The sequence below is a fragment of the Enoplosus armatus genome, chromosome 2, assembly GCF_043641665.1.
Source record: "Enoplosus armatus isolate fEnoArm2 chromosome 2, fEnoArm2.hap1, whole genome shotgun sequence".
NCBI lineage: Eukaryota > Metazoa > Chordata > Actinopteri > Centrarchiformes > Enoplosidae > Enoplosus > Enoplosus armatus.
The window spans coordinates 6,956,922-6,970,389 of record NC_092181.1 but is presented as its reverse complement, the minus strand read 5'-3'; the positions used below and the strand labels follow the sequence as shown (position 1 = coordinate 6,970,389).

At 42.8% G+C, this 13,468-nt stretch overlaps 1 protein-coding gene across 4 annotated transcripts; it reads left to right on the top strand.

The window, feature by feature from the left end:
- Positions 1–3,194: 3,194 nt before the first annotated feature.
- Positions 3,195–12,584, top strand: LOC139293572 (phosphatidylinositol 5-phosphate 4-kinase type-2 beta). 4 transcript variants are annotated; one of them, XM_070915409.1, is made up of 10 exons: positions 3,195–3,781; positions 6,422–6,496; positions 7,555–7,640; positions 7,738–7,876; positions 8,190–8,336; positions 9,112–9,150; positions 9,626–9,739; positions 10,303–10,564; positions 10,830–10,933; positions 11,376–12,584. In XM_070915409.1, exons 1-10 carry the CDS (start codon positions 3,638–3,640, stop codon positions 11,454–11,456), a joined length of 1,191 nt encoding a protein of 396 aa, XP_070771510.1. In that variant the 5' UTR covers positions 3,195–3,637; the 3' UTR covers positions 11,457–12,584. The 4 variants fall into 4 exon arrangements, with proteins under 4 accessions (XP_070771510.1, XP_070771508.1, XP_070771509.1 ...); XM_070915407.1 differs by having other exon boundaries at positions 6,422–6,519; positions 7,530–7,626; positions 7,724–7,876; XM_070915408.1 differs by having other exon boundaries at positions 6,422–6,519; positions 7,530–7,640.
- The last annotated feature ends 884 nt before the right edge of the window (positions 12,585–13,468 follow it).

Here is a 13,468-nt window from a genome sequence, read left to right as displayed (position 1 = left end):
CAGGGAAGACGGGCAAAGACAAAAGAACAGGGCAGATAGAGACACGAGGAGGGTGTTGTTATAGTAAATTAGTCAAGTGTAACCATGCTGCACTGGTGGAATGTAACTAAGTACATTTACTCAAGTACTAGACTTTAGTATAATTCTGAGGTACCTTTATTGTCAGTGAGTACAACAAAATTGAGTAGCAAAAGTATATAAATAAATAAACAAATAAAACGCTGAGATATTGCACATTTGCTGAACTGCAGTGACCCTATGTACAAGTCGTGCAGTGAGGAATATATACATACAAAGCTGCAGTTGAAATGTGGACATCTGTGCCAGTGTTCATTAAATGTAACTAAGTAGTGGTAGTGGACCTGCACTGCTGATGGACAGGTCCCAGTCAGCGTCTGGCAGTGTTCAGTTCTCCTATGGCTCTGCGGTAGAAGCGGCTCTTAAGTCTGTTTGTCTGTGATCTGATGGACCTGAAGTGTCTCCCAGAGTGCTGCAGGTCAAACAGGTGATGTCCATGGTGGGCTGGGTCTGTTGAAACCTGAAAGCACACAGTCCCCGTTGATGTGTGGTGGATCGGGGGTCAATTAGGTACCAGGCAGAGATCATCACATCTTCCCAAACCATACAAGAGCAACTTACAAACCTTAATACTATTACTGCAAACTGTGCTGACTTCCATATTTGTGAGCGATGTAAACATATTGTATATGATGGACACTAGTGATGGGGTGGAAATATGACTGACTGGACATTTGACAGGGCAAATGCAGTGCAGGGGGGTAACAGAGATTGCATGCTAGCAGTACAAGGAATATATACATTGTGTTGTTACAGAATAGCTCTTTGAGAATCAGGAAATGTGAAAGAAAAAAAAGGAAAAATTCAAGCTAAAGGGAATTTTATTCATTTGATTTTGGACAGTGCAATCTTGAACATGAAAAAAAAACCTCAACTAAAAACTATTACAACTTAATTATTAAAACTGCATGCATCGTGTAGTGTAGTTGTACATGTATTAATGTTTTTAAAGGGGTACCCCAGTAATTTAATACTTTACTTCCACAAAGCTGGGGGGACTCACAAGAGACAGATTTGAAAAAGAAATGGTCAAATGTACACTTCCCATGATGCAACTCAGTAGCATCTGTTCATTAGACCCACCTTGCCTGGTAAACAGCCTTATCTCCTTCATGACTCCATGCCCCCTGTTTGTTACGCAGGTTTTCTTTCATAAACCGGTCGTCTCCAAGCCCAAGCTGAGAGAACCCTCATGATGACGTCATCAGCCCCTGTTGACATCATCAGGGTCATTGTCAGACTTGAACTACAAACAGCTGTAGTACCAACCATGACGGCTAAAATGAGCTTTATGTATAAAATCAGTGGAGTGCCCCTATAAAGTTTGTATTTTGATTTAATTTCTAATTTCATCGTGTCTGTTAAACATGTACACAGTGTTGGAACCATTAGCAGTAAACATATAATTAGCGAAGAAAAGAAGTCTAATCAGACTTTACACTTATTTCCAGTGTTTCCTCTTTGAATAATCTGGTCATACTCTCATTTAGTCTCATGTGAGAGAGTTTGTAACTAACAATGTTGTCTTTTCTAAGAAATACGGTAACTGAGTCAAATCATCTAGTTGAGTTTCATCCTGAAAATGTTTTAATATCATCATATCAAACCATTTAAAATGTGGTGTAATTGTGCAGAATATTGCTGTTAATGCAATGCATGATTGAAGGTACACCATGGCCTCTATACAGTGTCGTCAGACCAGAACCCGCAGTGGGTTGCCTGACATAGTGCCTGCAACTTCCTGTGTTTGGGGTCTTTTACCTGAATGAGGACGTATCTGATTGAAATTACAATAATGTCACACGTGTATTTCTCATTTATTTGTCTGCAAAACTGTGACTTTAGGGATTCTCGTGACCCGATGAGGAATTTCACCTACATTGCAGTTATAACCATGATAACATAATTTAACATAGTGATGGTAAAAGTTAATCAGAATCAGAAATACTTTATTGATCCCCGGGGGGAAATTGTATAGTACCGGTGCTCCCATTCAAGAGTAAAGTAGCATAATTTAGAACTAAAAGTATGTACAAAATATAAAAATAAGAAATAGAAAATAAAAAATATACACATTTACAGTATTTAAGTGAACAACGAGGTAAAATATATACAATAACAATGTATATGTATGTATGTGTTGCACTGAAGTGTATGACTATATATCTATTGCACTTAAACATTTAAGAATAAATAGTGAGGTAGTATATGAACAGGTGAAGTAGATACAGATTTCCAGTCTCTTCCTGAGTGTCAGTGACACTCAGAGGGAGGAGATGAACAGTCTGATGGCCACAGGCAGGAATGATTTCCTGTGGCGCTCTGTTGTACATATGGGAGGAATGAGTCTCCCACTGAAGGTGCTCTTGTGTCCGACCAGTACGTCATGGAGAGGATGTGAAACATTGTCCAAGATGCCCCGCAGCTTAGACAGCGTCCTCCTCTCTGACACCACCGTCAGAGAGCTTACATGTATGACCCTATCTAAATACTCATGGTTCATTTATTTATAATTATACAACACAAGCTGTAGTCCCTTCAGTGGGTCTTTTAGTATCCTTTGGGCTCTGCACAGACACCTCACCTCTCTGATTTCACTGATGCTCAGTAGATGGGTACCAGTGATCTTCTGGCCAGTTTTAATCACCCGCTGCAGAGCCCTCCTGTCCTGGGCCGTGCACATCCCATGCCAGTTTGTAATGTGTCCAGTCAGGATGCTTTCGCATTGCTCCTCTGTAAAATATACTAGCCTATAGATAGGGTCAAATTGTGATAGCAGATTTGTCTTTAAAGCCTCACCTGCCAACCTTTGGTCAACCCATTAGTCCTTTTTCATAGCTGAATCTCTTGTGACACAGAATCTGACAGGTCATAGATTTTGGTGTAACAGCTGCTACAACCAGGGATTTTGGGCATTTCATCAACTTGGGGGGAGTTAAAACTCTACTATATATATATATATATATATTTTTTTTTTTTTTTTTTTTTTTAAACACCTGGTGAGTGAGGTAAGGTTTGGGAACCCCTGTAGTTCTACCGGTGGCCTGCTGGAGGCGCTGTTGACTGTGAAGTGCAACACAGACGCCATCTTGAGGAGACCCCGAACGCAGCGCTTGTTGGTGGTGATTGACAACAATCTCAGGCGCATCATGATGGGAATACTCACTAACAAGTAAAACAGCCGCCACATCGGTTTGGGGTTGCAGACATTAAAGGGAAAGGAGAGGAGCTGCCTGGCGAGTGTTCTCCGCTCCAGGTTGTTGTTGTTTTTTTTCGTAAAGAGAGAGGCTGCGCTGTAGCCTGATGGCCGGCTAGCTGCTCTCTGGACTCCACCGCGGCCTGCTCGGGAGGAGGAAGGGTGGTGACGGCGCAAAATGCTCTACCGCTGACTCCCAACAAGACGGTTATCCTACCCAGAGACTCGCTGCGAGTTGGACGACGAGCACGATGCACTTATAGATTTTTTAAACGCTCTTAACTTTCCGATTTTTTGTTGTGTGTGGAGGCTCCGAACGACAGTGAGTGCCGTCTTGCGTACCCTGAATTCCCAGCCTGAGACATGTCATCCAACTGCACCAGCGCAGCGCCTGTCAGCGCTAGCAAAACCAAGACGAAAAAGAAGCATTTTATAGGACAGAAAGTGAAATTATTCCGTGCAAGTGAGCCCATTCTCAGCGTTTTAATGTGGGGTGTCAACCACACGGTAAGTACGCCTTAAATGTCCCACTGTCGCTCGTGAGCGGTTTGTTTATGCTGCTGTTTTGATTTAGCTAGCCTGCTAGCTTGTTAGCCAGTGCCCTCATATGTCAAGCCAGGTGCCTCCAGTCGGCCATGTAATTTGCCTATTTCATGGATATTCGCCAAGTATTTAGCAGTGTGCGTGGGCATAAATCTGTTGGCGGAGTCTGTACTGAGCGGGTCATTTTGATAGTTTGTCGCTAACTGCTGCTGCCTGCCTCGGTAGCTAGCCGCGGTTTGCTGTGCCTGAAGCGTGCGTTTTGCAGGGATTTGAAGTGCATCTGTTCAACTCTCCGCGGCTACGGAATGATTATCAAAATAGCGTGTCCGGTAGGCAGGTTGTGCATTTTCACTCAGAGCACGGCGTTAACAATCTGCCGTCATAAATCATGGAAGTGTTTGCGGAGCCAAGTCGTGAGCTGCTGCTGCTGCTTCTGCTGCTGCTGCCGCCGCCGCCGCTGTTAGTGCAGGCATGGAGTGGGAGGGGTGTGACAGGCAGCCGGAGCAGCAGGTTACACAGATTTTCAGCCCCATAGCTGCAGACAGCAGCCTGCCTATTGTTTAAATAAACCTGCTCCGGGCTCGCGTTTGCAACTCCAGTGCTCTGCGCCTGCATCCAAGTGCTGCAGCGTGTTCCATCACATCACATCCCTATTAATAGAGCAGCAAAATATATCGCGTTCGCTTTTGGCCGAGGCTGCCTGTGGCTATGAAAAGCACAGTGTGAAGGGCAGATTCGACACCAGTGATGGATGGAGTGGGTTTGCACCAGCAGTTTGGGCTTGCTTAATGTGCAGCACGCCTGGTTTCATCAGACACCCACTCTCGCACAGTTTGAGTGAAGCTTGAAAAGCAGCCTCTCAGGTGTGACAGAGAACTATGTCCAGGGGTGATTGAAACTTTTTCATCAGCTCCGAATGGAAGAGCACCTGTCATCTGCATTGTGAGTTCACTGCCACAGTCAGGTGTAATTAGTTTTCAGGTTCTGTCATGTCAGTGAACGCACCGCCCTGTCGCGATCAAATGACAGTATTTGGGTGGTAACCTTGACTCTTCTTCCAAACATGAGTTTTGTTGGTGGTTAACTGCCAACACTGCCGATAGTGACACCGGCCACAGCAGAGTTGACACTGTGACAGTGGAAATGCGTGTGTGTGTGTGTGTGTGTCTGCATCAAAACACGCTGATTTCTGCGAGACCTAACACAGCCTGTTTGAAAAGAAACGACACAGCGAATCAAATGCGTGCAACCCAGGAATTAAGGAAGCGGCTAATGATATGGCTATCACTGCAGCATCTCTGCTCCATTCAGCGGGTGAACTTTGGCAGTGGGTGTGTGGGTGCAGCACGCAGGGCCTGGTGATTTGAGGTGTGGGTGGGAAGCAGATTCGAGACATCAAACAGACTTCTCATCAAAGTCCCCTTCTTCCAGTCAGAAGTCGTATGCATTTTTAATCGCGCCCAAGCTGTGATGCTGGGGGTCTTCACTTCCGCACAGTTGTCAGTCGGTGTTTAGATGATGTACTACACCACCTGTGTGATGCAGTTAATCCCTCCGATTTCTTTAGAACGTCATGGCAGTAAAAAAGAAGTTGCCCACTCAGGTCTATCGGTGCTTTCAAGTTAAGGGAGTGTTTGTATTTGACTGCACTGCTCTGTCAGTGAGCCCATTCAGCGTTATTAAAGGACACTTTCACTGCAACACATCCTGGTGCCGATAAAGGACACAGTGTGCATTATATACATATAGAAACCTCCAGTTGAAAACACAAGAACTGCCTGTTTGTATTACCTCAGTTTGATGCATTTAATTTTACTGCATTCGTCTGAGTTCACGTAGTTAACAGGCCCCCACAGGCACTTGGAAGCTACCTGACTTGACTGTTTCCTTCTTGAAAACTTTATTCAAATATTATACTCCCAATGTACAGGAATCAGATGATCATAACAGCCCTGCCAGGACTGCGTAACTTCCCTTTGCTGCCCTTTTTTTTAGTTTATCTGTCTGTTATTCCTCCCTTCATAGTTCCTTAAAGGCAGCTTGACTCCACGCTCTCCCTGGAGTAGTAATATCTCTTCAACCCCCCCCCCCCAATTTCCTTTGTATGGCTGTTTACATGATAATCTACAAGGAGGTTTTTCTCTTTTGCTCTGGATGTGTTTTGGCAGATAAGATCAGAGTTTGAGGTCCCAGATGTTAATGAGTGCTGGTAAACACTCTGCGTGAGATTCGGCCGAATGTGTTTGGCTTGCATGAAACTGACAATACATATTGTTTTTACACATGAGGTGTGTTTCAGGTATTCACAGCTCTGTTAATTTGCATGTGCAGCACACGAGGGCAAAATGAGATGCTTATATACATGTTTCTCCTTCATGATATGATGTCTAAAGCACATCTCGACTGTTTGACTGGAACTGCACAACAGCAGAGCACTCTGCGTAGGAGTCTGTTTTACATTTCAAATTGTGCCCTTGTTGAAATTGCAGAAATCAATGTTGCTGCTTTGATTTCTTATATTGCTAAAGCATGATTCAGTCTGTTAGTGTGTGTTATCAGCTGTTTCCTCCCTCTTGTCTGATCTCTCTCACTTCTCCCCTTCAGGTTAACGAGTTAAGTAACGTGCCTGTACCAGTAATGCTGATGCCAGATGACTTTAAAGCCTACAGTAAGATCAAAGTGGACAACCACCTATTTAACAAGTAGGTACATCACAGCTTATGTAGCCGTCTGCTAAAGGCACAATCTGTAATCCACGTGGAAACAAAAGGGTCGGCCCACCACCAAAAGGACTTTTGATGTTTTTATGAAATGAAAAGGCTCCAATTGTATATGTGAATATATCTGTATTTTCCATGGTCAAAAGTACAGATTGTGTCTTTAACAACGTTTTGCACTCATTAAGTTCCATCACAGATTTTCTCTGAATGGCCAAATACACACAGTATTCAGAGTGAATGTCAGCAGCCACAATGTGACAGTGGAGATATTACCGCAGGCTCAGGTGGCATTCACACACAGATTGTTGTCAAAGCTCCGCTGAGTACTTAACTGAGCCGCTTTGCAATCCAAACCATTCTCATGGTAAAGCAGCAGTATAGGACTGACGCAGTGTTTTCTTTAAGCCTCCAAGGCTGAGAGTAGCATGAGGAGAGGACAAAATAATGTGACTCTGTTACTCTGAGGTAGGAAGATCACCATAGCAGACTTGTAGCTATAGTTTGTCGACCCCCAATAAAGTCTGTGTGTCAATCACAGTTGGTTAGTTCCAATGTGGGACTTGAGATTTAGAAGACTGTTCCCTTTGACACATTTAATAATATCGTAGCTTCTTTGAGTGATGCACCTGCAGTTGAGGCGCAGGCGGTGTGGTTGCTGTGAGAACTTCCATATCAAAGTGCTAATTGCCAGGTGCAACCCAAATCCGTTCTCATGATGTTAGGGTTTGCTTTGCTGTTTGATGCACTTCAAGCAGCACCTAAAGTTACGTTCACAAGTAGAACAAATGCATTCTGAAAAGGACCTCAAAGCTGTACACGCCATCTCTCAATTGGATGGTTGTCTGTACAGGAATAGCAGAAATAAATCCAACAATCAACAAGCAAACATTTTATAAACAAACTTCAACATCATCGTCTTCCTCATTTCCAGTAATGAGCCTCCGAGCTCCTGTGTGTTGTCCTGACTGTGTGTGACTCTTCTTTCTTGTCAGAGAAAACCTGCCTAGTCGCTTTAAGTTCAAAGAGTACTGTCCCATGGTGTTCAGAAACCTGAGGGAGAGGTTCTGCATCGATGACCAGGACTACCAGGTGAGTCTCCTCCGGTCAGAAGATACAAACAAACTTTGATGAATGAAATGAAAATGATTTTAAGGTGACATTTCTACTTTGTTTATTTTTTTGGCAGAACTCTCTGACGAGGAGCGCCCCACTCAACAGCGACTCCCAGGGTCGCTTCGGCAACCGCTTCCTGTCCAGCTATGACCACCGCTTTGTAATCAAAACTGTGTCCAGTGAGGACATCGCTGAGATGCACAACATCCTAAAGAAATATCACCAGGTAGAAGCCCCTCGTACCGCCACACGGCACAGACAGACACAGATAGCTGAGTATTTTTGTCAAATGTCGGCTATGAGTATCGTTGTGCACTGTATAGGAGAGAGGTTTAGGAGCATCAGTCAGTCAAAATAACTAAATCTGCTTCTTTCATTTGAATCTTAAGTCAGACATGCATGTAAATGAAGCAGCACTGCAGAAATGACTGCAGAGCAGCGCTGGTTCCAGTTTTAATCAATTTTCATTCTGTATATTTGATTCCTCACTCCCACACTTCCCGTTACATTCTCTGCTCTCCTCCCCTGATTGTCTTCAGTTTATAGTGGAGTGTCATGGCAACACGCTGCTCCCTCAGTTCCTGGGCATGTACAGGCTAACGGTTGACGGGGTGGAGACGTACATGGTGGTGACCCGGAATGTATTCAGCCATCGCCTCACTGTACACCGCAAATATGACCTGAAGGTAGGATGTGTGGGTTTACTAGCTGCTAATAAACACAAGGATGCAGACAACTGAATACTACACGTGAGAACAACATCCGTCTCATTGAATGAACACTGTGGAAACGTACATACATTATGGATTTATTTGAAACGATGTATGTAAATGTGAAAAAAAGGCAAAGGAATAAGAAATGAAATAATGAAAAAACACAACATAATACTGATAAAAATGACAAATCGACAAATCGACACCAGTTTCTAAAAAATGTTACTGCTCAAGTTCAAGAAAACGCGTAAATGATTCAAATCTTGTACGTGTACCATACTCTGCATGTACTACTTTAACATCTGTGTAGTAGCTTAAGATAAACAAGGAGTGAATGGGGATTCAAATTTCTAGTGTGACGCACATCAGTCCACTGTAGAGAAACGGGCAGGTCAGTGAATGTAAATAGAGAGAAGTTCATACGGTCCTGGTAAAATCTGCAGGAGATTACGAATCCAGCTCATCAATAAAGAATTCTAGGTTTGTTTGGTTCAGATTATTGCGGCGCACAGTTGTGAACACAGTGTGCTGACAGCTTCTTTACGCGCCTCTAAAAGACATCCATCAGAGCATAAGCCTCCTCTCCTGCCTAGTATTCTCTGGAGAAAACAACCTCACCTTTCCAATATTGACAGTTTAAAAAGACGCTGTCTGACTCAAAGCGGGTAATGTGCTAACAATGCCTCTGATGTGTCTCGAGCTGCTTTCAATTAATTCTATTTTTATTCTTATTTTCCCTCGTTTTTAGGGTTCTACTGTCTCAAGGGAAGCCAGCGACAAGGAAAAGGTACGTTTTATTTCTGTGCTGTGACGACTGCTGCGTGATGGGACAAAAATAAACGCCCTCAGCTCACCCCAGAACCTGTCGAATGACTAAATTAAAGCTGCAGTAGGAAATATGAACCTACACAATACAAAACCTTCCGCCTCTCTCTCTCACCTGCATCACATCACTCCGCTAAGCCCCTCCCATTAAATGACGCGACAAACATGCACTAGCACCTGGGTATTAGTTTGCAGGCTAACAACAGGCAAGCCACGGAAACATTTGCTAGCTTAATTTTGCTAAGTTAGCTTAATTTAGCTGGCTTGGTTAGATATCAACATTGCACAGATGACTTTTTTTTTTTTTTCCCAATAATATTTTATTGGAAGGAACATTAGGTAAACAAAAACATACAAATACAACGCAAATAAAAATGATTAAGGAAACCCAACATTTCTGCTACTGTTTGAAACTAAAAGACTTTCAATCTCTTCAGGCTAAAGAACTCCCCACTTTCAAAGACAACGACTTCCTGAATGAAGGCCAGAAACTACAGATAGGAGACGACAACAAGAAGTACTTTTTGGAGAAGCTAAAACGGGACGTAGAGGTGAGGAACGCATCCAGGTTTTCATCTAGTCTGCTGTAGAGCTGATCAGCTGCAGAGCTGTCGAAAACCGCCCGGCTCTTCTGACACACACACACACACAAAATAAGAGCTGTGACAGTGTGTTCTATACAGGACCCCCACAATATAACTTAGAATCAGTTGTACATGTTATAACACCTTTGAATGGCTTTTACACAGCTTTAATTTTTAAATAAATTAAATTAAATTTTAATCTTGTTATTTATTATCTGACTAGTTTAAGTAGGGCTAGGTATTAAAATGTGAAATGTGTCCAGTAGCATCGGGTTTTAAAAAACATCAAATACCCAAGGCTGGGATTGGTGTTCTTCTTTACTTGTTCTTTGATGAGACAGTTTCTCATTTGAATTATACTCTTATACTAGCTAGACCACTTTTTGGCTATTTTACTTGGGTAAAAGGTGATTTTAATTTCGACCGTGTCAACCTGACCTGTATGACTGAGAGACCCACATGTGCAGGTGTGACCACGAGGCATTACGCTGAGTGTTTTTTTTTTTTTTTTTTGTGTGTGTGTGTGTCAGTTCCTGGCCACCCTAAAGATCATGGACTACAGTCTCCTGGTGGGCATCCATGACGTGGACCGGGCCGAGCAGGAGGAGATGGACGTGGAGGGCGTGGGGGAGGAGGAGGAGTATGAGAACGACGGAATGGGCGGAGGCGTGCTCACCGGCTCCTTCGGCACGCCTCCCGACAGCCCTGGAAACCCTCTCAACTGTGGAGGATTCTTCGGCCCCGGGGAGTTTGACCCCTCTGTGGACGTTTACGCAATCAAGAGCAACGACAGTAAGACGTCTCTGACATCCATGCGACTCACTGAACTTAGCTGCACCTTTTTAAATGAAGCATTGGCAGCTCATTAGATGGCTTCTTGTCTTTGAAAGTCTTTGAAAATCTTTGTTTGTTAAGAGCACTCAAAACTCAAAACTAAGGAGTGGCAAGCTGCAGTCCTCATACAGTAGTAGAAATGTGCACCCCATAGCCACGGTAGCTTTTATAACTTCTTTCCAGGTGAAAGTAAAAACTTGTCATGTGCTTTTTCTTGTGCTAGGTGCTGTGAAGAAGGAGGTATACTTCATGGCTATCATCGACATCCTCACGCACTATGACGCTAAGAAAAAAGCTGCACATGCTGCCAAAACTGTGAAACACGGGGTGAGTGTCGGGACTACGTCGTGGTCCATCAGTCTGTGGCTGCACAGGAAAAGCACAACAACCGAAGAGAGAGACTCTACTCTCTTTTCTCTTTTAGAACATCGTAGATTGAATATCTTTGGGTTTTAGACTGCTGGTTTGACAAGACAAGAGAGGTGAAACTGATCTGTATTTTTCCACTATTATCTGATATTTTATGAGCATAAAGAATAAATGTTTAATTATAAAAACAATCACCCGAGTAATAATCAATAGTTAGTTGCAGGCCAAATAGCAACACAGCAAATGGGATCTTCAGGCTGTTCGTCAGGTCCTGGGAGTGTATTTTACTCCACGCAGCACAAACAAATAATGGAAATCTAAGTATTAACATTCTTTTACATGTGTCCCTCATCTCATTTTCTCTATATACCCCCCCCCTTTTTTTTTGTTTGTTTCTCAGGCGGGGGCCGAGATCTCGACGGTGAACCCGGAGCAGTACTCCAAACGATTCTACGAGTTCATGTCCAACATCTTATCATAGACTCATCTCCCATCTCCCGGTCCAGCCAGCCACTTCCTGTCATTGATCTGTCAAATGCCACGCACTTATTTCTCTACTCCCTCACCTCAGTGTAGATCCACCCCCCTTCCCTTCTGCCTCTGTGCCCCCTTAAAAAAAATAAAAACTACCAGTATCCTCTCACAGCCAGGACCCGTCTGGCAGGAGGGATGCACCGAGCCTGTTACAATGTCCCGTACAAACACACACCACCACCACCTCCCTGGCTCCCTCATCCACTGCAAGGAAAACTCGTGAACCCCCCCCCCCTCACTGAATTCGGAACGACAACCTGATAAATCTTCCTGTTCTTTGGTTCTTTTTTTAAAAATCTTTCTGCCTCCCGGTCCTCCTCACGCCAGCACGGAAACTGTCTCACTAATGCCTTGAACGAGTGTGTCGGCTTCAGCAGTTAACAGTCCGTTAGTACAGTCTCTTCGGTTTCTGTTCATGTCGTCGTCGTCCTTATGATTTCTATTAGACACACGCGCACACACACACACACAGATGTAAACAACACGCACTCGCACAGATGCTGAATGGTCAGATTGCATGACAAACTCTTTTGACAGTCGCCATCAGGCTTCTCTCTCTCTCTCTCAGTAACAACAAAAAAAAAAAAAAAAGTACTGCTGACAAATTGGAAGGACAGGGGATAAACACATTAATATATAATGGTGTATTAAGTAAATGAATGCAATATCAAAAAATGCATGGCTGATGTGTACATGAGACTCCACCAGTAAGTTGAAACATCAAAACCACTGAACTTAGCATCTGAGTGTTATGACTAAAACGACAAAAGAAACAAAAAACCAACAAAAAAAATTGGTGTTTGAATGTTACGTTGCCATATTGTTTTTGAATATTTTTGAAATTTTAACCGTGAGCTTGATGGAGGTTGGTATAAGAAAACGAAATTCACATAAAAAGGGGAATTCTGCAGCAAATACTTGTTTTATTACCATAAGGATCATTTTTATATCTTGTTTACATTAATGTAGCAACTTTGTGTTTGTATACAGTATTGTTTTGTTACCAACAGACATTAGAGAAAAAAAAAGGTTACTTGAAAATGATTCATTGCATATTAAAGGGAGTTTTATCTTGTTTTTGTTGTTTGGCTCTGCTTATTTCTTCAGAGTCCCTCAAATGCCTCAGCATTTGTGAGTTTGTGCAGCACAAGGCTAATATCATTTGCTGCTAATGAATATCTTTTATATGTACTCACATTTTTTTTTTTTTTTACATTTTCATCTTGCTTGTATATTTTGGGAAGATCTGTTTTAAAAATGATCCTTAGCTTGGTGGTGTGTTTGGATACTGCAGGAGAAATTGAGTGTGAAAGCTCAGTCTTGACCTCAGAAGTTAGACTTTTTGTTAGAAAGATCAAAATTGAAGCAGCAGAGGCCAAAATATGAATTTCAAGTCCCTAGGATGGGTCCTTTCCCACTTCCCATAATGCAACTTGATAGCCTATTTTTGTCAGACCATTCCTGCCTAGCTAAGTAATTCTACCCTTCCCAGTTCATAAAGGAGGCCTTATTTCATTATCATTTCATTTTATAGACAGAGTGCCATTTTAAAGATTAAGATGTCCCTTTTACTATTATGAGCAATTCTAAATATATGTGGCTCTTAGATCTAATAAGTTTTGTTTTACAGACAGTAAGATACTGTGATCTTTTTCAGTGTGATCTTATGTGGTTTAAATTGCTGACTGGGGAAGTTTGAAATCACCTGTTTTGTCTGTGACGGTTCAGTGTTTAGAAGTGACATTACGACTGGCCCCTTCTGGATTTTCCCCTCACAAAATGTCAGATAGCGTACATCGTTTTTGAGACAAGTGTTGGAGAATGTCTCTCTGCAGTGTGTCATTAGTCTGGTGCTGCTTGCAGTGCGACAATCTGGAAAACACCTCACTACTCCTCGTGCCGTCTTTTTAAGAAAACTTTGCACAGTCCAGGCTGTCGTATAAAGAAAGGTTAAAGTAT

What these genes read in the sequence shown, in the direction of transcription:
- LOC139293572 (XM_070915407.1), top strand. Translation starts at nt 3,638, where the DNA reads ATGTCATCCAACTGCACCAGCGCAGCGCCTGTCAGCGCTAGCAAAACC. An exon ending in GACAACCACCTATTTAACAA is followed by an intron (nt 6,520 to 7,529) that starts GTAGGTACATCA and finishes CTTTCTTGTCAG; the next exon opens with AGAAAACCTGCCTAGTCGCT. An exon ending in AAGCCAGCGACAAGGAAAAG is followed by an intron (nt 9,151 to 9,625) that starts GTACGTTTTATT and finishes CAATCTCTTCAG; the next exon opens with GCTAAAGAACTCCCCACTTT.